The following is a 22,656-nucleotide window of genomic DNA, read 5'->3' as shown; positions in this document are numbered from 1 at the left end:
AAGTTCACACATTTAATATTAACATATTCTCACATCAAAACGCCTATTGTATTAGAGCCGCAAAATGGGTGCTAGAATTGGATACAAAAATGTAGTGTAAGTACATATGGTTAGTGAGCGGCTGCACAATATGAAGTAAAAACAGTATTTACCATCATGATGATACATTTTAAAATATACTTACACAATTAGTTAAATTAAAAGTACATGTACATGATTAAAGCAAGACCAAAACAACGACAAATCTAGACTTCCTAAGGAATATGGAGAGAAATCGATCACACTTGGTGTTATAGCAATATTTAGTATCTTGCAATATTGATTATTGATTTGGCCAATATTACAATATGGATTTAAAAACATCAAATTTTTTCTTCTTGACATTCATATTCAAAATTTCAAACATTCAAAATTACAGGCTGACCAAAATTTCAACTCCAAAAACCTAAAAGTATTAACACTGAAATGCTTCTGCTTATCCTTATATGCACCGCAATGTCTATTCCCACACTGGCTCCGTACACCCAAAATCAAAAGAACACAGAAAAAGCCAGTTTACATGCACACTGCTACACACTGAACCTTGCAATAGAAGTTTAAGGGCTATTTGTCTCGTCACCTTCCTGTTTTATGCAAAGCAAATTGTTCCAGCTTACTTTCTCACCAAGTCCCCGAGTTGTTTTTGTGGGCGCGAGAGAAAAGAGCAGCTAAGGCTGTAACTATTGTAGCAGGTAAGCCAATTGCCTGTATGACTCAAGCTAATTTAGCAATACCAAGTTTCACTTCAGCCTCACCAAATGCCTAAGTGAATCTACAAATTACTTCCAAGCAGATAATGTTGAAACAGAGACTTGAGAGCCAAACAAAGCAAAATAATGTTATCTACTCTTCATTTTTTAGTTAACTTAATGCAAGTTTGTAAGCAACTCTTGCCTTAAAATTGTACATTCAAAATATATCAAACATGTATTAAAACTAAACGCTGTTCTGAATGTTATCCAAGCCTTCTTTGGTGCATGTACCATTTCTGTTCGCTGTAAGTAGTTTGAAATGCCCCATACGCCACACACTGGTCTCTCAGGGGTAGATAAGCTCCTAGACATAAGGCATTCAAAGCCATCTGACAATTTGCCTCTCGGTTGGAACTGATTCTTGATTCCCAAATCTAAACATGTCTTCCCTCCTGATGACACCGTAACCATGACAACGGGTGCATGTCACACTCGTTTGCGAAGTCATAAGGCGTAGCGAGAAAAGGTTAAGTTCAGCTCCGGAGGGGGGGATCCTGGGAGCCTGAAGTCACCGTCTGCAGACAGAACGGTAGCATACAGACATTTAGTACAAGCACAGGCCGCTCTTACTAGTAGTTGCATCATTATGGCAGATTAATTAAACTAAGCACTACATCAGACCACATCAAGGCCATGTGCACTTAAGGCAGAGACTAGCCCAAAATGCTCTCGATTACAAGGCAGAGAGGGGGGGGATTTTTAGAGCCAACGGCTGCATACAGGTAGGTACTATAAATTGGTTAGTACCCAGGTGAGCAGCACCTTCAACACTTGAGTGAATAAAATCACTCACAGCCATAATCAGTGAGAAATATCAAATGCCAGACTTGAAGTTTAGATATTTACCTCCAGAAATAAATATGCCAGTTATCAGCAAGAGAACAACTTTATTGGTTTAATGTCTTTTTGCAAAAAAAAACCCAAAAAAACAATAGGCGTTTATGATTATTTCCATCCATTAAAGCTTGGGATATATAGTGCACTTGTATGTCACAAACAGCAATACTGAAATATCATAATTATTGAGATCATCTCTGTCTGTATCTATTTTCCCTGTGTTTATGTTTATAGTCACTGAGCCACAGGTAGCACAAAGAGAGAGAGTAGAGCCGTGTTCGGAGGCAGGTCTGAAGCAAGAGGGTTGCACCATCTTTGATCAGAGCGCCAAGGAGACGGCACCATGTCAACAGTTTACACTCGTCATGTCAGCGTCCCTGTGGGCAGAGGATTAAAGCCACAGCGCTGCAAAGATCCAGGCAACAAGCGCAGCCAGAGTCAGCCCCACGGACTCCAGCTCTGCCTGGAAATCACACAATCATGGGTTAACCAGGAATTTAAACCCATCCACCAGCAATACATTTCAATATCCCCCATATATACATAGCATTGAATTTACATATTTATTAAAATAAATGCTCCTATAGGCCAGAACACACACAGAACAACCTCATGTGATGGGTTAGGGTTAGAATACATATCAGTTTCCATTTTCTATTACTCTAAGGGCAGTTAAATCACCTCATTCAACCATTAAGGCCTGCTATTTGTTCCATAATATCACACTCAACAACAAGGCAAGGGCCCAGGAGAGCCCTTGAACAGCAGAAGGCTTACAAGCGCCACAGGAGCAGTTAATGCACATTAGTCACCAGAGGGCGAGCTACAATATCAATCACAGGTCAGTATGGTCCACTACAGCCAGTGCAGCCAGGCCAGAGAGGGGGGACAGGAGGCCACATACAAGGGAGGGCATCAGTGCTCTAATAAGGAAATATGTTCAGTACACAATGTCTGAATTTTAGTTGTTTTATTGTTCTGTGACCAGCAGGGCAATTTTTATTTTTCTGATCTATTCTGATGTATTTCTTACACAAGGTGATATAGCATTTTGAGCTTTGAAGACGTAGACAGACTAATAATAGGATTACTCAAACATGTGTTAATGAAACAAAATACAATGCTGGGTTTGTTTTTGATTAGATACCAACATTCTAATATGGCTAAAAGCTCACAAGAGTCAATTTTGTGTAATATAGGACCTTTAAAGAATTACAATACACATCAGCTTCTTTTAACTGAACATAATGCTCAATAATAAAATGGTAATGCAAGGACTATTTAGATGCAATAGTTACATCAGATCTCTAAAACAATATGCAAAGGACAAAGGACTATACCCTCATGTCTGCTTTGTGCTGGGGGCTTTTGTGAGAAACAGTTTATAGTCAAACCAAAGAGAGTGTGCATGGGCCTCCTGGTGCCGGTGCATGTGGTTTCAGTTCATGAGGGAGACACGCTCTCTTGATGTGGCTGATTTTCCCGGAAGTCTCCACAGTCACACAAGGAGCTGATACAAGGAACATAGAGCAACGCCTCAGGGCCAAAACAACACAACATCTGAGGAAAATGGCTCCAAAAGTACAAAAACAAGTATGGAGGAGCTATAGGCATACAAATACACACTAAATGATGGATAAGAATAGTGTAATTAATATCACCACGATCACAGCAACACTTTAATCTGTACACGTTTAGATCCTCAAGTTACTTGTACCGTGTCGCTGAAGTTATTATTAAGTAATAATCAATTAATAAATTAAGGACAACTAATCAAATTTCAGACAAAAATGAGATTCAGTCATTTCTAAATATCAATGATGTTTCCTCATCAGAAATATTCACTGAGTTTTGTTTCATTACACATGTTCAACACACAAATCCTGCATATTTAGAGTTCTTTTCTCAAACAGAAAACACACTGTTCTACTTTGTAATATCATTTGGTAATACAGTAAATGCCCCACTGTGTTTTTTAACTTCATACACCTTCACTAGAATTATCTGGATGATTTTAGGCCTAAATTTGCCAATCTCTACTGAATTAAAGGTAAAAAGTAGTTGTTAACTTGAAAAACTACCACTACATGACATCACAAGGTAGAACAGAACATTTTGAGCTTTGGAGATGTAGACAGACTAATAACAAAGAACTACTCAAACGTGTTAATGAAACAAAAAAAACAACGCCAGGTATGTTTATGATGTGGTAACAACATTCTAACATGGCTTAAAGCTCACAAGAATCCATTTTGTGTAATATAGGACCTTTAATCTATACACTTTTGGTTGCTCATTTTCAATAGTGTTTCAGTCATGTGAAAAGTTGGTTACATGTTTGTATATTTTTTATTTGAAGAGTTAAAATTGTGTCATTAAAAAACATTGCATTACAAAAAACAATAAATCAGGTAGCATCCAAATAAATAAAAAAATTGATGATCATCTTTTATTTTTGACAACCTTCTGACAACCACTGAGAATTTCACAGCAAATTCAAACTTTTTTAGATGACCAAATCCTCATGTATGAAGTATTTGAGCATGTCAGGACCTGTCTACTCTTTGTTCATCATGTTAATTGACAGGAGACGCTGCTGCACATTTGACTGTACCGCTGATGGCTTTGTCAATGGCATGCAGAGGCTGAGCGCCAGAAATACAATGTGCCAACCAGAGACGGAGACGGGAGTGACACAAACTCAGAACTTTTAAATATGCCCACCACTGTAAAACATACTGCACCCAGAGCCATTGTATGCACTGGACCCCACCAGTCCTAAACACTCATTTGTGTTTCATTAAGGAACTGCAACAACTGAACCAGGAGAATAGCAGGAAGGGCGACAAAGCCAAACTCTCATTATGCAGAGTTCTCAAGCACTAGGGAAATATTTGGATTTAACAGTACCATTTTAACACTAAATGAGTGCGAATCACCACAAACCAAGGTCTAACCAAGAAATCATAGTGTCTTGGTTGAGTCTTTTTTTTTTTTTTTTTTTACTCAAGATTTCTCACTTCTTTCTCCACTTCTTATTTATACTTTTTCTACTACCACTACTCTGTCAATTCTATGAAATGGAAATTGAATAGAAATAGAAAGTTAAAATTATAATTACCATTTATATTCTTGCTCTTAGTCATTATAATATATAGTGTGAGCTACTGTGTCCAAGTAATTTCCTTTGTGGATCAATAAAGTTTGTTTAATTTTAAGTTTTATGGAACATTCTCCATTGAGTTTGATGAATTTTATTATATTATAGTCAAAGGAACAACATCTGAAAAAACAGATGATTTTATTTTTCTAGTCTTTTTGCTTAAAAGTTACACAGAAGTACTTTAACAAATCCTCTTTCTATAAAGTTTGAGTAATTTTAATGCTTACAACTGTGACATGTCAAGTTTGCTACAGGAGTCTTCCGTTTTAATTCAGGAGTCAGTTGGACAATAGAACAATGGTTTCTTTAGCCACATGAACAGGGAACAAATGTCAGGATGTGTGGGTTTTTTTCTTTTCAGGGAAGACTAAATACACCCGAGACTTTCTTCTAGACCTTTTGAGCCTATCTGATTTACTCTTTTCCAAGTGTCTCTACTTTATAAAAGGTTGAAGGAGCACAGTAAGATGTAACACACCATCTGTTTAACCTCTGACCTTTGCTGTCACACGGTAGCAGACACAGATAGGGGCTTTATGTCCTCCGAGGGCTTTTGCAGCGACATGTTTGGATGGGAATCTAATGAGCTTTTCTTTACACTTTCTCCTGAACACCTCAATCAAGAAAACAAGAAAAAACATTCCACCACATTTTCCCGCTTTGGCAATTTTTTTAGGTTTAATTTTTTTTCCTTTTTGTAAAACCGTGACATGATACTAGGAAACTCCATCACTGTTACCTACCTCTAATGTACATAGGAATTATTATCTGGCAAATACAAATATAAGAAAACCACCTTTACTCTGATGAATTAATATTTAAAATATAAGAAAGAAAATGTTTCTTAGGTGTAAACTGTGCCAAAGTATTGGATAAATCTCATCAATATGTTTAGAACTCTGTACTACCTGTAATTTTTAACATATTTTTCAACTTTTTTTTTTTCACAAATTTGTGTAGAAAGATTTGTGTAAAACTATAATTTTATTTACAATTTTATCAGTTATAGAGAATCATAAAAAGCTGTCATATGCACTTTAACCTTAGTTTGGTTCTGGTTTGGTCCTGGTTCAACTTATGGTTTAAAACCTGACAGATGGGAGAATCATTTTTATGGGTTAGTAAATATCATGGGTTCTTTTTCTTTGTATTATTAGTACTAGTGAAAATCCTGCTTCATGTTTTTTGTGTTAGTGGCATTAGTTTCAATATTATCTATATTTTCTTGAGCGTTATATCACACTTATATATCATGACAGGCCTATGATTTGATTTTGGTCTGGTCACTGTGTAGTTTAGTAGGTTTAGTCCCACTAGGGTTGTTAAAATAAACCCATACAAGAGATGCAAATCAAAACTGAATGCTCATGATCTTGATGTATATCAGAACTGGAATAAGACCACACAGCAATTTAAATAAATCACTAATATGGTAATTATATTTGATTGTAAGAAGAAAGGGTTTTAATTATAATGTGGTATTGAAATTTGTATTGGCTTTTGTCTTTTCCTTAGTATCGAAATAGAGACTGAATTTTTTTTTTGTCTGACTCCCACAATGTTTAAAACTGATACAAACATTAACTGGTTCAAAATGTGATTTGAAGTGCAGAAGAATAATTGGGCTATGGAACGCTGTAGACCAACATAACACTTAAAGGTCTTAAAGGTGCATTGTGTAACTTTTCTGATGGAGAGTACACCAAATGCTCTGCTTTACATTTATTAAATTACAGGTGGTTTCATAGCTCAAAAATACCTACAAAAACAGGCCTTCTGACTGCGAGCAGCTTTGCCTCTCCACAGATCTGACCTGCAACTTGGTCTGGTTTGGTCTCCATGAAAGGATTAATACCATACTGTGAAACATTCCAGACAAAGTAAAAACATCTCCAAAATAGTACTTGACTTTCCCTCCATCAGAAAACTTACACAATACGCCTTCTTTTTTTTTTTTTTTGCCAAGAACCATACCAGGGAAAAATATATACATACAAGTGAATGGCTATTAATCAGGATTTATTATTGTGAACAACAAAGATACCTGCTCACCACACTTTGAGATCCAGTGCTGTAGCGGTGTATGATACATGGCAGCTCTCACACCAGGTCTCATGTTGTAATAAGTGCATTAACCAGTGTGCTCTGCTCTGATTGAGTGCATCAGGGCGTCTGATGAAAAGCATTACCCAGATTAAACAAATTCAAGCCCCATGACCTGTGTCCACGCTCGGCTGTAGCTTATCCCATTCACGCACAATAAACAATCTGCAACATGCCTCTGGACACAAAGTCAGCACTGTACATAACACTGGCAACCGCGTCAGGGAAATTTACCGTGCAAAGTGGGCTTTTCAAATTTCAATATGTGGCAATTGGATAGCTTAAGTGCCAGCAGCTTATGAGGTCATTGGCGAGGACAGAGAGAGGAGCTGTGCAGGAATTGTGCTCGTATTGATTTGGTCATAAATCCAGCTGCTGTGGCCACTACATTAGATCATTACACATCTCTCCTGTTCATGTACAGCCACGCTTTGTTACGGGCAAGATGAGAGCTTACATATCACTTGGTAAGTAGAGGTGACACTGCACATGAGGCGAACGTATGTACATATACAGTAAGATATACTATTGCATTAAGATGTTATGGTGGTATACACAGACATCATTAGCATTAGCAATACTTAGGAAACATCTGCAATGACCAATATGTTTTCATCCAATTATTTTACTTCATATTGCAACATGTTCAAACATATTTTTGGATTATATTTTTGCTCTTTGTTATATTAGATTATATTATGATGCGTGAGCTATTGTGTCCAAATAATTTCCCTTGTGGATCAATAAAGTCTGTCTAAGTATAAGAACAAAAATAAATCCGTGTATTCTAGAAAGGCAAGACTGCAACCGCTTTGTTATTTAAATGTCTCCAACTCATAACTTCATAATGTAGAAGACGTAGCTCAATAATTTGAATGTATTATTATATAGAATTTAATTGGCTACATAGTTAAAGTGGGATCAATACATGCTTTGGATTCAGAAGCAGAAAAATCGACTTGACTTTTTCTTCCCGTCAACCCAAATTAATAAAAGAAAGATGGTTTTGAGTAGGTCCTTGTATTAGCTTATGTTATTCCTTCAATTCAACACCATGGTTACTGTTAACATTTCGGTATTCATAATACAAACTTCTATATCTACATTGTAGTTAATGCTGACACCAAACACCCACTGTTGATACCATCTTTGAATCACTTTCCCAGATGTGCAAGAAAAATCTGCAAATATAAATGTGCCGTCTTAAAAACTGTGAGCAGAAATCATTTGTGTGTGAATCTTTTTAATGAAGGTCGAGCACAGTGGAAGCGGGTGCCAGATGCTGATGAGAAATACCAGCTAACAGCAGCTCAGTGGCCAAATGACTCAGTGTTGTCCATAAATAATAGCAGTAGCAGCAGTAGCAGTAGCTGCAGTAGCATGCATCACTTCCACAGGCCCGCGGCCATACACACAGGCACATCTCCTCCTCCCTCTTTACATGCTCTTTGATGTTGGACTCTAATCAATACTTGAAGGCTGAATTTAGAACTGATAAATAAAACCGTGCACTCAATCGCTCAGTAAGAGCCTCACTATTGAATGTTTAAAGTGACTGCTTTTTCAGGACTAAAATGTATAAAAGAAAATGTACAATGCCATAAAGTATGCAGAAATAGTACCTCAAAATATACTATATATTAGAAGTGGCAAGGCCATTGCAGGCATTGCTACTGAAGAAATAAAATGATACTTGCACCATGTAACATTTCTGAAGAAGGGTACACCACCTGGTCATTTCCACTGGGATGTTATTGCTTTTCCTGGTATATTCCCCACTAATGGATTCAGTGTATCTAGAATAATTCCATTACTAGTGTTTTGTTGCTCAAAATACTTTGAAAAACAGGCATTCTTACTGTAGTGTTGTGTGGTCTGATGACGCCACGCACCTGTCTCTATGGAGATAGAGAAATGTTATGCCATAATGCAAAAATTTACACCAAAAACATTTTTTGAAACTGTGTACAGCACCAAGATAACACAAATGCACTCAAGCCTCTATCTAAAACCAACATTACACATGTACGAAGTTGCAATGGTGGTCATAAATATATTATTTTTTTATGATCACCACTGATTTGCTCAGAGGGGAGATGTCGATTTAATAGCAATTTAACGAACAAATGGGAAGCAACAATAGTTAATAATATAATATAATTAATAATACAGTTCAGTTTAGACTGACTGAGGCAACCCTGTTCTTTATCAGAAAAAGTTCTTGTATTTTCACAAGTAGCTGCAATCACAATGCTTTAGTGGAATGGACTTATGTGGTTGTCAAACTACAACATTTGTAATTGAAACGCTAAACTCCACATTAAGGAGCAGCAATCTGGATAAACCCATTGGAGGTGAGTAAACGCAGACACTTAGAGGGAAATGCTCACTTCACACTGAGCCAATAGCTGCCATTATTCTCCTTTACACCATTTATTGTCATCAATCCTGTTTTATTGAACAGCTTTAAAGTTTAAGCATTTCTTTACAGCTTTATGAATTTATGAATCGATTATAGCAAAACACCCTAAAAAGCTACGAGGACACTTTATTACCTTTGAAAGAACTTTGAGAGGAAATTGATTTGCTTCTCTTAATGAGGCGGGCTCTAATTATCCAAAAGGGATTTCCACAGAATTACATTTAATTCTTGACAAATGAAGACATCTGCCTGTTCCCTCTAACTTTGGCCTGGATTCTAATTTGTCATTAACAATTCAAACATACTTTTAAAGCGTAAAGGCCTATATCCACGGTGTTTGATATGGTAACAGTGTTAATATTTGATCAGCTCAATTTGTTTTTGAATGATAAAAACAAAATGTCACCCATATACACAGCATTCTAGACCTATAATGTGTATATGAAATCTGAGACTTAAGTAGGCTTGTCACAATAACACATTTTGAAGTACAATATATTGCTGAAGAAAATCTAAATTATAAAGGATAATATTGAAATGAATAACTATAGATTCTCCCCAAATACTATTAAATGTATAATATGGTTAAAAAAAAATAGTAATTTGTATCTATAATGAGAAGTTATTTGTTCAACCTCCTGTAGCCCAAATCTTATTGTGGTACAGAAAAATATAAATATTGACCCCTAAATATTATTGTTCCATCTGACTTATTGAACAGTAACTCAATACAGTAATTAGGCCTAGACTTAGGTAAATGAAATGTTTCCAAAGTAGGCTAGAGATCTGTTACTTGTGTAATAAAATCAATTTGAAAACATCCACTTGAAGACAGTGATAAAAGTGAATATTTAACTATTCTCTGTCCCATTGGCATATGGCATTGATTACCTCTTCCTACACCCGTTAAACAAACATCCAGCAAAACACTAACATCCAAGTAACATCCAATGCAACAGCGTGAGTCAACAAAGATGGAAAAACAGCATTTAACTGAGCAGTGCTGGTGGTAATGATTCTAATGAAGCCCCACTAAGGGGGTTTACATTGTGTATAGATTGAGCCTCAAGTGAGCACAAGAGATCAAGTGGTTCATTCAGCTAATTCTCCGGCCTAGTTTCTAAGAAACTCACAGTTACTTGTCTAAAACAATATGACTTATGCAAGTCTTTTTCACTTTGAGGTTCTGATAAATGTTTGTTTGTATAAATGTTTTTAGATCTATGCTGACACAGAAACCAATTACATACAAAGGTAGGCAAAGGTTCAGGTGCTACTCCTATTCTTAGCTCTGACACAATGGTTTTAGTATAGTCTCAGATTAGTCCTTGTCTAGTCCATTTAATCAAGATTTGTCTGATTGTCATTTTCGTCCTTGAAAATGTCTTTGAAAGTTACACATTTGATGAGAATGTCCATAACAGAATGGGAGGTGTGTTCAAACTTTTGAATGGTATTGTAGCAAGAACTGAAATAGCAACTTGTCATTGTCATATTTGCGAAGACCACTGGGAGCTTCATAATAAATATAAAGATTATTTTTAAGAAATAATGTTCAGCTTTGTTAAACAACATTTTCTGGTGTATCAGTTAAGTTTGTAAGCACAGTATATAATGACATATGACCCCTGAATTGAAAGACATCTCCAGCTCTGCATCTTGCAGCTAACATTACACACGACACATATAGTATTTTTTTTTAATATATATTGCCATGAACAATTAAACAACTTCCCTCAAATTCAAGACATTGCAAACTTTAGTATTAGACTTGGACAACAATTCACTGTATTCAAATGGCATGTTTTAATACCCTATAAGAATTAAGCCAAGACAATACAGTCCAACAGCAATAAAAGCTTTCGGAGCCTTCTGCCTTCAGTCATTTCCAGACATGTCATTTGAGCAGATTTGGAAGCAACTATTCGTAATTCAACAAAAACCAATACCCGGGATTTAAAACCGCTTTTCATTATCCTTATGACTTGGCCCAGCTTTTTATATTTTCAAATCAGTCAGTTTTATCTTTGGGAGAAAAAAGTAGTGAACAATGGGATCACGTCAAAGCGGCGAGTTGCAATGCTAAGCTCCACATCCTCCTTATTGCCCTCTGAATCCTCTTACCCAAAAAGACTTTAATCGCACCGTTGGCAGGACATTTCTGTAAAACTGAGACAAACTGTACAAAACTATTCATGCTGCCATTTTATTGAGATGTCGCCACTGTCTGAACAGGCTCCCCAGACAGAGGAGGAAGGGACGGAGAGTTACTGGTAAGAGATATTGGGAAAAGGAGAAAAAAATGAACCTAGTTTTTATAGTGTAATTACTAATGTCAATTACTGGAGCCGTTGTGTTGACAAATTATGAAGCATTTTTAAAATGCTGCAGTGATAAACAATATTGAAGACCACTTAATGCCACTTTAATCCTAAATCATGAAGATTCTGGTAAACTTTTCTGAATTAACTTGGATTGTGATCTGATGCTTTATCTGATGTCACAGATTGTGATTCAGTGCATCTCTGCAGTTCTCTGCTCTGACACTTTTCCCCAGACAGTTCTTCATTTTGCTCAGCCTCTGTCTGCTTTGAGCGAGTGACAGGTGGATTTAACCCATCACAGTGAAGTGTGAACTCTCAGAAGCAGCAGATGGCTTTAGTTACCTCTTAATGATTAAAAAGATACGGCATGAACTGATCAAAATATCAACTGAGATCTTGGTTACAAAAATGTATTTGATTTTGCATACTGCAGAGCAACTTGTGTTAAATGGGAGAAATGTAATCATTTCTCTTTCTGATGCGAACATAAACATACTACCAAGAATGTTGAACATTCCTGTGTCATTCATGAATGATGAATGATGACTTCAGTAGTCAATATAGTAACTTGATGATGGACTAGTTCGGCCAATATTTATATTAGTAAGAGTTGTAGGCTTTGGTAATATTAGTTAAGTGGCTAGAACTACAAGTTGTGGTAACATAACATTTCATGTAATACAAATACATTTTCCTTTTGTTCTGTTCATTTTGTACAGTATCTTTCTTTCACTTGATAGTATTACAGGTATAGCTGATTGTTTAAATGTACTTTTACCTGCACATTTCTTAGCAGCAGTGACCTGGCCATGACCCCTTGTCCTCTGGATTTGGGTGGTCTCTGGATGCACCTGTCTGTGTATTAGGGACAGATGAACATGGGCCTCCCCAGTGACCTGAATGTACCTGGGGGACGGGCGGGCTGCTCTGCTCTGTAAACATTAGTGCTGGCGAAGTAAGATTATCTGTGAAAAACATAGCATTTGTCATATCTTTGAAGGAGGACAGGTCAAGACAATAATAGATGTGAAAATGGCCAATTATAGTATTTTATAGTATTTCAAACCACATTATATTTTACACCAATTATTGCTTTTGTGCAAGATGACCCACTTGGTTTATTCAGACTACGGACAAGCACAAACACTACACTGGACTGAACTCCTCCGGTGCAATAAAGTCTGATGTTTTCCTGTGAATAATTGGCTTATTTTTCCTCAGAACTGTTGTGAGAAAGAGGTGATATCTGGAAGCATGGGGTGAAGAGTTTTTGGCTAATGTTTAACTAATGCGAATCATGACCATTTCTTGTATTTCTTGCCCAGTAAATAGAATAGTTGTCTTTGTTGAGAGCCTGTACAACAGTGTCTTTGTGAAATATGGAAATGTCAGAGGAAAAGGCCATGGTATTCAAATCCCTAGTTAATTAGGGTTCCACTACCAGGAGGGTTCGCCTGTTTGTGTTGAAGAACAGAAACATTTGCATTCCCCAAAGGAGCTCACGTCAACACGATCGATAGTGGAGACTCCAAACTCCGGTTTGGTCTCACAAAACTCTCCAACTCAGCACAACCAGCCTTGGGAAATGCCTGAAATTAGCCGGTGCCAGTGCTTTACACTGTCTGGCAAAGTAGCTTCTTTTAACAGCAGTTTCATTACAAAGCGCTAAGGCAGAGTTCCCATATTGTAGCAGAGTGAGGTGAGTGGCATGCACTGTTGTTTTAAGGCAGGAATAGAGAAGGATCCCGGAGAGACAAGCGGCGTGTGTGAAAGAAACAAACACAACATCAATCTGAGGAAACCCAGAGGGAGCGCCGGGACAGCCGTGTCACAGGATGTTAACTCGGGAAGGAAATACAGGACACTAAATAAATGGAATGGATTTAGCCGTGGTTGAGCGGAAAACAAAGTCCCAACTTAGAGCCACACTGAGTGCCAGCTTCATGTGATTGGGAAGGGAGCACAAACACTGGCTTATTGTGGGGCTTATTAATTGTTCACTTAACTCTTTTGCCAGCACACATTAATTTAGAAGTAAGGATGCACGTTTTTGTAAACTTCTACGACTTCTATATATTAAATAAAAGAAAACTACTTGTGTCACCGGTTTGTGGATTGATCATTTTGATACCATACTGTGGAATATTCCATGTAAAGCATAACATCAAGACAAGCAGGTGTCTGACCTGCTGTCAGGAAAGTTATATAGTGTTCCTTTCATTTTTTACTTTCATAAGTGCTGTCCATTTGTTTGATTATAAAGGATTAATTACATATCTATAGTTTTAGTTTGCCATAACCAGTATGACTAACAACAATCATCAATATTTTAACACCTGATAGATATTTTTTAAAATGCTACAAACTGTAAGAAGTCAAAAAAAAGTTGAGAAAGTTTAACTGTGGAAGTAAAGTTTACATAAAGGAAAATAACTTTCACTGTAGTTCTTGGTAATATAATGGGATTTTACCATAAATATTGTTTATAATTCAAATGAGCCCATCACTGCAATGATCTGATTTTACTGCATCAACTTTCTGCTCCGCTCTCATCACTTCTGAGCCTCTCCTACACATACATCCACACTCCAGGCGCTGAATGTATAATGAAACTTATCAAAATATAGTTTTTGCATAAATTTAAATAATGACAATGTTTAAAGTAGCTCGCTGACAGTGAAACATCTGGCTGCATATAAAGCCGCGTGTTTAACAAAAGCCCCTGCTCAGATCTGAATATTGTCGATTTTTTATTATACTTTTTTCCCTTCTCACCTACTCAGCTGCTGTTAGCTCCAAATTAAAGATAGATGGGAGATTCTTTAACACAATGCGACAAACTTCCGTATCACGTAGCGCGATACTTCTCCGGGCGGCTGCAGATAACAAGGAAATAATTTATGCTAAGGGTAAAACGTAATTCATCACACCATACCTGACTATTATTGAAGCACCTTATTTTGCATTCTGCACTGCACCTCGAGCTTGATAAAATAACCCAGGCCTAATCCTATATCTTCATAATTGACGACAGAGCAAAATGAGTCTCACTGAGGAGGAGGAGGAGGAAGAGGAGGAGAAGGATATAGCCTACTTTTGTTGAATTTGTTTTATGCCTTCCCCCTGGATCCCAAGCTGTGACAAGAGGAAAAAGTAACAATGGGCCCAGTTCAAACACATGCTCTGTTGACCTACAATGGCCACCACAGGAAGAGGAGGCCTGCAGGCGCTGCTGTGTTGTGGGTGAAGTTTGGACAGACAGATCGGAGAAGAGCGGAGTCAGGATCACATCAAAGCTGGTTTAAAGGAAGCAAAGGGTGTTACATTGCACACAGGATATGTATTTTTAGACTTAGGGCAATTGATCAAAACTGCTGCAATTCATTCAAGCATGGGACTTTTATTCAAGACGTCAATAGCCAATCCTCCATCAGTAGGTGTGATCATGAGGATTGGATAAGACTTTAGATTTAGGAGGAAGAAATCTGACAATATTTTGGTTAAATAGTACAAATTAAAAAGCATTTATATTAGTTTTAATAGATAAGAAATTCATCAAAATTTGTGATTGATCGATACAGTGATTAATTATTTGGCCATGTCATTCATGTCATCATCATAATATCAGTAAAGTATGCGCAGTTCATATCCAATATCAGTATCCATGCTTTGGCCTCAAGCATCTGTTGATATCCGATATTAGTATGGGACTGACGATGTCATTTTCTTCCCTCAAAACACAGCAGACTCATTTCAAAATGGTTGTGTAATGGTTATGTAACTAATCTATCCAACAAGTCAAAAATGAATAGTCTTGCATAATTTTAATTTTAAACATCAGCCAGTAAATAGTCTTATCCAATAACAGTAGAGATCCAGAAAAAATGCCCTGGCTTAGGTATCTGTCCCAAGTGCATATCAGTTCAGGGTGAGGCCAATTATTTAATGTAATGAAGACTTTTTACTGGCTGTTGTTGGCTATTAATTCAGTGCTGTCTCATTGTGAGTAGAACAATAAAGACCAACCAGCAGCATGGATCAATCTGCTTTGGTGTCTGTTGATATCAAATCGTGTCTTTTTTTTTTTTTTTTTTTTAAAGAACGCAGATTTCTGTATACTTAGAAATGAATAAACTGGTAAAGGTGACTGTAAGATCTTTGAATGATGAAAACGAACCATGCAAGTGTTATTTGTACTGTAACAACTTTGCAATATTATATATAGTTATTTGTATATATATTCTTATATTTTGACTTGGCCTTGGTTGCTGAGTCAGATGCCCACGTAGGTTTGCCTTGAATCTAAAATGTCCCTTCAGAGTGAATTTTTCTAAGAAATTTTTCATAGCATAAAGCATGCTACACTGCTAGGACATTATCTGAGAAATAATTGTCCCTTTCTTGAGGCCTTGGCTAATGTGTGTTTTGCATTTACTTGCTTTTACAATGTGTACCAAATGCATTTCCACATCTTAGTGAAGTACCATGTTCCACACAGCTCAACCCCTTAACACACAAGAAGGTCGAACATTATTACAACAACACAATAACATAGGGCATTGCATTTGTGGGCCAAATATTATTGTGATGTTACTGGTTAATTTCCTTTTGTAATGTGGTGTGCTTAATCTATTTGTCAGTATATGAGTTTCAGTTATTGTATGAAGCACTATTTAAAATATTTCCACGATTATTGACAAGATGATCAAACAACAGTGAAATCCTAACGTACATGCCCTATTACCTTTCCTATATGTGACGAGCATTATAAATTCAAATTTTTCTTTCTGAATGATAAGGTAAGGTAAATGTCACTTATAGGCATCCTTCTCAATAGGTTTCTGAATATACTGAATATACTGAAAGGAAATTGCTAATCTTTGCATCTAAAATTCTCACAATTCTCTTTTTTCCTGTTTATATTGTTATCTATAATCACAAATATCGAATACCCGATTCATCTGGACATCTGTAAAAGTGACTGACAACCTGCTGCGAATCGAGCCCACACTGAGGATCACTGAGAAGGCTTGTATATTGTTTAAGGGAGCGAAAGGATGCTTTAAAGGACATTTATTGATACGGCCGAGTCCTTGAGCGTCGGAGAAGATGTCCTTCGGTGACAGAGCCTTATTGCCGGGACATTAATCACCATTGTTGGGCAAATAAGTGCACTAGCTTCCCCTAGCAGCAATCCGCTTCCCTTGCTCTACTTGCTGTTGTGTGTGTGTGTGTGTGTGTGTGAGAGCGTGCATGGCTGGACAGTTGAAATGATTTGGACTGAAGTGGCATGAGTCATTGTGAATTAAAATGATTAAATTGCCAGAGTGACCAGCGCAGGATGGAGTGTATCTTTCTTGGCTGATCGAACTCTGAGGCAGCCGCGTCAACCAATAAAGACAAGACGGATTGCGCCGATTAGCATAAGTTAAACGAATAAACTGCTTCATCTGAGTTAACGTCAGATTACGCCAATTATAGTAAACAGTACACCATTGTCCTGTGGAGAGCAAATAAAACATCATATTTTTCCAATATTCGGTGCCGCAAAGACGCTATGCTGAGATACTATATAAACTTGCCATAATGGAAAACAGATCCTAACAAGCTAATTATGCAAATATATAGGGGCTTATGCATTACAGAGTATCCAGTAATGATTATTCTTGCATTAATAAAATAAGAGCTGAACTGCTTAAAATGAACAAAAAATAAAAAATAGGCAACTAATAATCCTTGGAAAATGAGCCACTGTACGTATCTGTATCCGCACGCATTTCAGTCTTCATTCTATGATTCTTTTGTACCTGACACCTCTAAAACAGGATGATATCAACCCTAATAAAAATAAATTCAATCCAAAATCATGCTGTGTGTGTCCATTGTCTAATATATACATTGCTTTGTCTTTGATACCAGGAATAGAAGCCTTCACAACTACTTTTCACAACCACGATGGCATCAGCATGAGACAAATTATCCATTATACATATATATATATATAGACACAATAATAAGAATGAAACATGTGAGAAGAAAATAGGTAAGGGAGAAAAAAGCTGTCACAGGGGAACAATATCAACTTATTTTAAACATTTTGTGAAGCTACAGTCAAAAACAAGTTATTTTCAGAGTGAGTCGTAGGAATGTGCAGTGATTAGCCTGTGCCATAATGATAATGATGGTGTCCAGACAGCTGGCTCCCTGCTGCCACATCTGCACATCAGGGCCTCAATTATACAGCCTGCATTAATAACCTCATAACATTGTATTTGCAGAGAAAGTAATAAAGTTATTTGCAATAGACAGGATCTCAAATTATATCAAATCACCAAATCATACTTATTATCTCAAACTATTATCTTTTTGCAGACAATAGAGGGTCACAACCGAGGAATGGCATCTGGGAGAAAACAATGCTAAATGAATACAGAAATGATTACAGACTACAAGACTTGCAGTGGAAAGTACATAAAAAATGAAAATTCCTCATGAAAAAGTAAAGCCTTGAAAAAGTTGAATTTGTAGCTTTTCAGAAAGTTTACAGGACATTTCAGCATTGGCAAGGTCTGCGCATCCACAGACTGCAGCATGTTTTATGGCAGAAAAGGTGGTTTATAACCATGACATCAAATACAGTCAAAATAGATTTTATATCCTGCGTTGCTCTGAGCTGCTCCTATACATTACACATAGTGACTCCATGTAAACTGCAGATTTCTGTAATGAGTGCACGCATAAAACAAGGCACGATGCCATTTTTCTGGATCACAAAATAATCTTGTCATCATCTGCCAGGACTTCAACCTCGCATGAAATAAAAATAATCAGTGCGTCTGTGTAATCTCATATTTCTATGTTGATAAAGCTTAAGGCCACTCTATAATGGACGTTTACATAAAAAGGATATAGGTCAAATCAACAAAACATGAACGCTTCAATTGGATTAGTCCAGCAACACCATATCATTTGTACCAGCCTGTTCTAATAAGACGCTGTGCGCGATATGCCTTGTAAAAATCGGAGTAAGTGTCTATTGAGAGGGGGAATGCTACAGTAAATAAAAGCACAAACAGTGGAGCCTGGAGTGCTGGATTTTGGGGCCATGGGGGTTGGACTGTTCTGGTGCGTTACATCACTGTGCCTCTCGATGGGGGATGATTACAGCCACTGGGAACAGGCCTCTCCCCACAACTCCAAATGTTACTGTTCACTTGACCAACTTGGTAAAAGGCAAAGTGAAGTGTGGTTTTTAAAATAAACCAAAGACTATAATTCTATAGAGCCAAAATAATAGCAATATATTTCATTCCAACTAATGACATGTGTCCAAATAAGTGTCTTATCAGAGGTAATAGCAGAGACAAAGAGTACTTTAGTTCTGATATCTTATCGTTTTATCTTAACTCTTTATTGAAATATATTGAGTCTTTATTGTAATATATTAACTGTTGGTTTCCATTCACATGTGATAGGGACTGACACAAATGGTACAGTGCTTAGCCATATGCCTTTTGTGTGGCGTTTGCATGTTCTCCCTGTGTCTGGGTGGGTTTCCTCCAGGAAAGCTAAGGTAGCCCTGGCCGAGCAGAGCTCAAAATCTGGACATGGGTTTTGATGGGACTGGAATGCCCACTGCTTCTGACAAGTTGCCCCAGTGGCATTGAAGGGTGGGTCAAATGCAAAGGACAAAGTTCCCTACAGGAACAATAAAGGCTAATCTGAAGCAAACATTACAGTATGGCTGGGATGAATGTCACCAGGTAATGTAAATTTACGACTGGTTAAAAAAAAAAAAAAAATCTCAAATCAAACTAGATACTCATTTTAACACATACCGATACTGGAAAAAAGTATATGAGAAAGTGGAACTTCTTTTCTTTTACAATGGTCTTAATCAATAACAGAAATACTACCCACCTGATAATATTAAAGAAACTATTTTTCATAAGATTGCATTATATTACATAGAAGACAATTTCATTATGTTCCTTTATTTACTTAGGGAGGGCCCATGAGAGAAAGCTCCATCTGAACATAAGTTAGATTTTTTTGTAGAAAGCTATTCCTTAGTCAGCTACATAACCTCCCTGAGATTATGACTCCTTCGACCAAACAGGTGGGCGAAGTGTCTAGAGGACAGTAGCAGGGCTCAAACCACAAACCTTTATGTTATGTTATGCTATATTATATAGCTGACTCCACCAACTTAAATACTGCTCGGCTCCGTCTGAAGTAGACCCTAAACACCTAACCAGAGTCACCGATGCAATAAAACATGAGCTCACTGTTTATCTAACCTATATTATTTATTAAGGAACGTTTGCCTTGGGGAGGGGGTTGGCCAAGGTTGACCCCGCAGCACATTCACCTTCAATTCACTGAGGCTCACCTTGTACAGATTAGAGTGTATAGACTGTGTGCTATAGACAAAAGGTGAGAGCATCCAGAGACAGGAGTGCTACAAGCCATGCGCCACTCAAAGATTATGGAAGAATGAAAACTGTAACTGAACTGCTCATATGAAACCAGGATGATTTCAAATTAAGTAAATACAAAATTATAAATCATTCAAATTCTGCTTACCTAGACAGACCCAAACTTCTCTACAATCCTCTTTGTTCACCTGTCTCCTGTCAACCAAGTGAAAAATGTGCACTAAAGCCAAATGCACAATTACAAATAGGCCTACTGTCTTTAGAAGTTCTATCCGATTGCAATGAGACATTATATATTGTCTTATTTGATTTTTGGAGTGGAATAGGGTCAACAGGAGTGCACTCTTGGGTATTGTAAGTATTCCGTTTGGTAACATCTGATCTATATGGTTAGTAGTCCCTTTGTAGAGCTTGCTTCGTGTTTCCTTCACTCAACTTGCAAACAGAAAGCTAGAGGTGTCATTTTGTAATGGACTACTGGACCCTTATAAGCCAACACAAAGTATCGCCTTCATCCTCGTTTGCCTTGCGCTTGACGTAGCCTACATCCCTGTACAAGTCACCGTTAGTGTCCAAAACTAAAAGATTTCTGCACGCGTAATACGGGCTAATTCAACAATCTACACGAAGCCACTTTGGCGTTAAGAGATGGCGCGTGTACCAATTCCCCCAGGCACCAAAAACCATCTAATACCCTGCAGGAATGTGTTCAGACAATTAACTCGTGTATGTTTTAATAATCAATGGTGGTGGTCCTAGAGCTGTCTGGGCACGGACTGGACAACCAGAACCGACAGCGGCAGGAAGAAACGGGACATTGCTCCAAATCTAAAATCAATCTCCTCTCCCCCGGTTAGAGTGCGTGTGGAGCGGGCAAAACTGGGGCCAGTACCGCTACAGCAAAGCTTAAAAAAGGGCTCCTTTAAGTGTAAAATGTCCACCATCCCAATTCGCTTTTGCCCTTGGTTAGAGAAGACGGAGCCAAGAAGACAGCGGAGTGCATGCGTACTGCTGAGCGAAATCAATAAAAGCTACTAACCCCGCGTCGGGACTGGAAGTACTTACCAGGATGACAGTCTTTGTGTTTAGGCAAGGTTAAAATCACTAGGGATAAAATCCACCAGTAACTCGGATCCCGTATTCTCCGCATGTTAGACTACTCATGGAGAGCAACAAGAAAGAAGGCAGCGGGTGACAAAGTTTCCGAGTCTGTTCTCCTCTTTTCAGAAATCACATACACACGAGTGGGTCTTCAAATTGAAGTTGACACAGCAAGCCACGAAGGCAGAGCATCAAAGTCCGGGTTGCAAGCCAGCTACGTACGCTCTCTGCTTTATAATCGTCCTAATATATTCGCCTCCAGTCCAAACACAGGCTGCTTTTGGCTTCGAGCAATAAAACGCTACGCACACTACCACGACTGTGCAAAAACTGTTGAAAATCTGCTGGACTCCGCCGTGCCTGTAGAGGGCTTCCAGATAGCGACATTCCCGGAGTGAAAGCGAGAGGGTCAATCGGCGATCAATCCTCTGTCGTTAACTACGCACAAAGTGGTCGAACAGTATTGATTGCACGTGCTCATTATGAAGTGATTATCCGAGGAGGCGTCAGCGTGGCGAAGGGCAAAAAGCGCACGGGAAAACTGGAGGGCTGGCTTGGAGAGGAGACGTCCCGTTCCGTTCCTCCATCCAGGAAGTAGACTCTAGCGGTCAGGCATGCATGAGTGTGTGGCGACTGGACAAGCTGGCTGCGTGTGTGCAAGAGAGAGAGAGGGAGAGAAGGCGGGAGCAGCGGAGGAGAGGGAAAGGGAGGAGAGGGAGGGCTCTTCTTTTGGATCTGTTGAATGCAGAATGACTGGGAACGGACCCAGAGGCTGAAGCGGGCTGCTGCTGTCTCCGTGTACGTCGCTGGGGTGAGGATGACAAGAAAAATCAATGGCGTATGTCAGGCTGTCATGTGTCCTCTTTGGATCCTGACAACTGCGTAAAATGTTGCATAAAGATTGGCTAATAAAGGGAGAGTGGGTCTTGGATGAATTATGGCCATCCAGGATACATTTGGCGCCATAATTTCTGTAATTGTAAGTTTGTAAAGATCACTTCTTCTGTCAGTAGTTGTTTCAATACTGATTTTATGTTACTTTTTTTTAAACTAACTAGTACATAAAGGCGGCCCAGACTCTTTCTGTGAGGGTCACATTGGTTGGGCCAGGTAGAAACTGATGGGCCTATATGTTCCCGTGGGGCACTCATTAAGGTGACAGATTTTGTCCATCCCTTGATGTTCTTTTGTCCTTAACTCTTGAGTGGGCAAGGTGAATAGGATGTCTATGCCAATATGTACTGCTGTTTCAAAGAGCTACTCTGCTGTAGCCAAATACAACTAGACAACTGAGAAATATCAAAATAATATACTTTAAAACTCCTCATTCTAGCCCAATCACAGTTGCTTTCTTGTTCAGCATTATCTTAAGCCAAATGCATTAGAACTAACCATGCTTGCCTTGTTTGCTCTGAGTGAACTGTTGCAATCACTCAGTCACCAAATTTTGCAGGGTGCACGATGAACATTCACCATT

The 22,656-nt window shown here is 38.1% G+C and overlaps 1 protein-coding gene across 1 annotated transcript in view; it reads right to left on the bottom strand.

Annotated features, from left to right (window-relative positions):
* The window catches only part of ca16b (carbonic anhydrase XVI b), a 121,147-nt gene extending 99,330 nt beyond the window's left edge, over positions 1-21,817 (bottom strand). Inside the window, exon 1 of the mRNA XM_020934008.2 lies at positions 21,144-21,817. Coding sequence (XP_020789667.1) covers positions 21,144-21,228 — 85 coding nt within the window. The 5' untranslated portion in view covers positions 21,229-21,817. The remainder of the gene's footprint in view (positions 1-21,143) is intronic.
* Between the last annotated feature and the right edge of the window lie 839 nt (positions 21,818-22,656).

This window comes from Boleophthalmus pectinirostris, unplaced genomic scaffold (assembly GCF_026225935.1).
Source record: "Boleophthalmus pectinirostris isolate CB_2022bp ecotype Guang Dong unplaced genomic scaffold, ASM2622593v1 HiC_scaffold_3, whole genome shotgun sequence".
Classification (NCBI taxonomy): Eukaryota; Metazoa; Chordata; class Actinopteri; order Gobiiformes; family Gobiidae; genus Boleophthalmus; species Boleophthalmus pectinirostris.
This window is presented reverse-complemented; position numbering and strand designations above follow the sequence as displayed.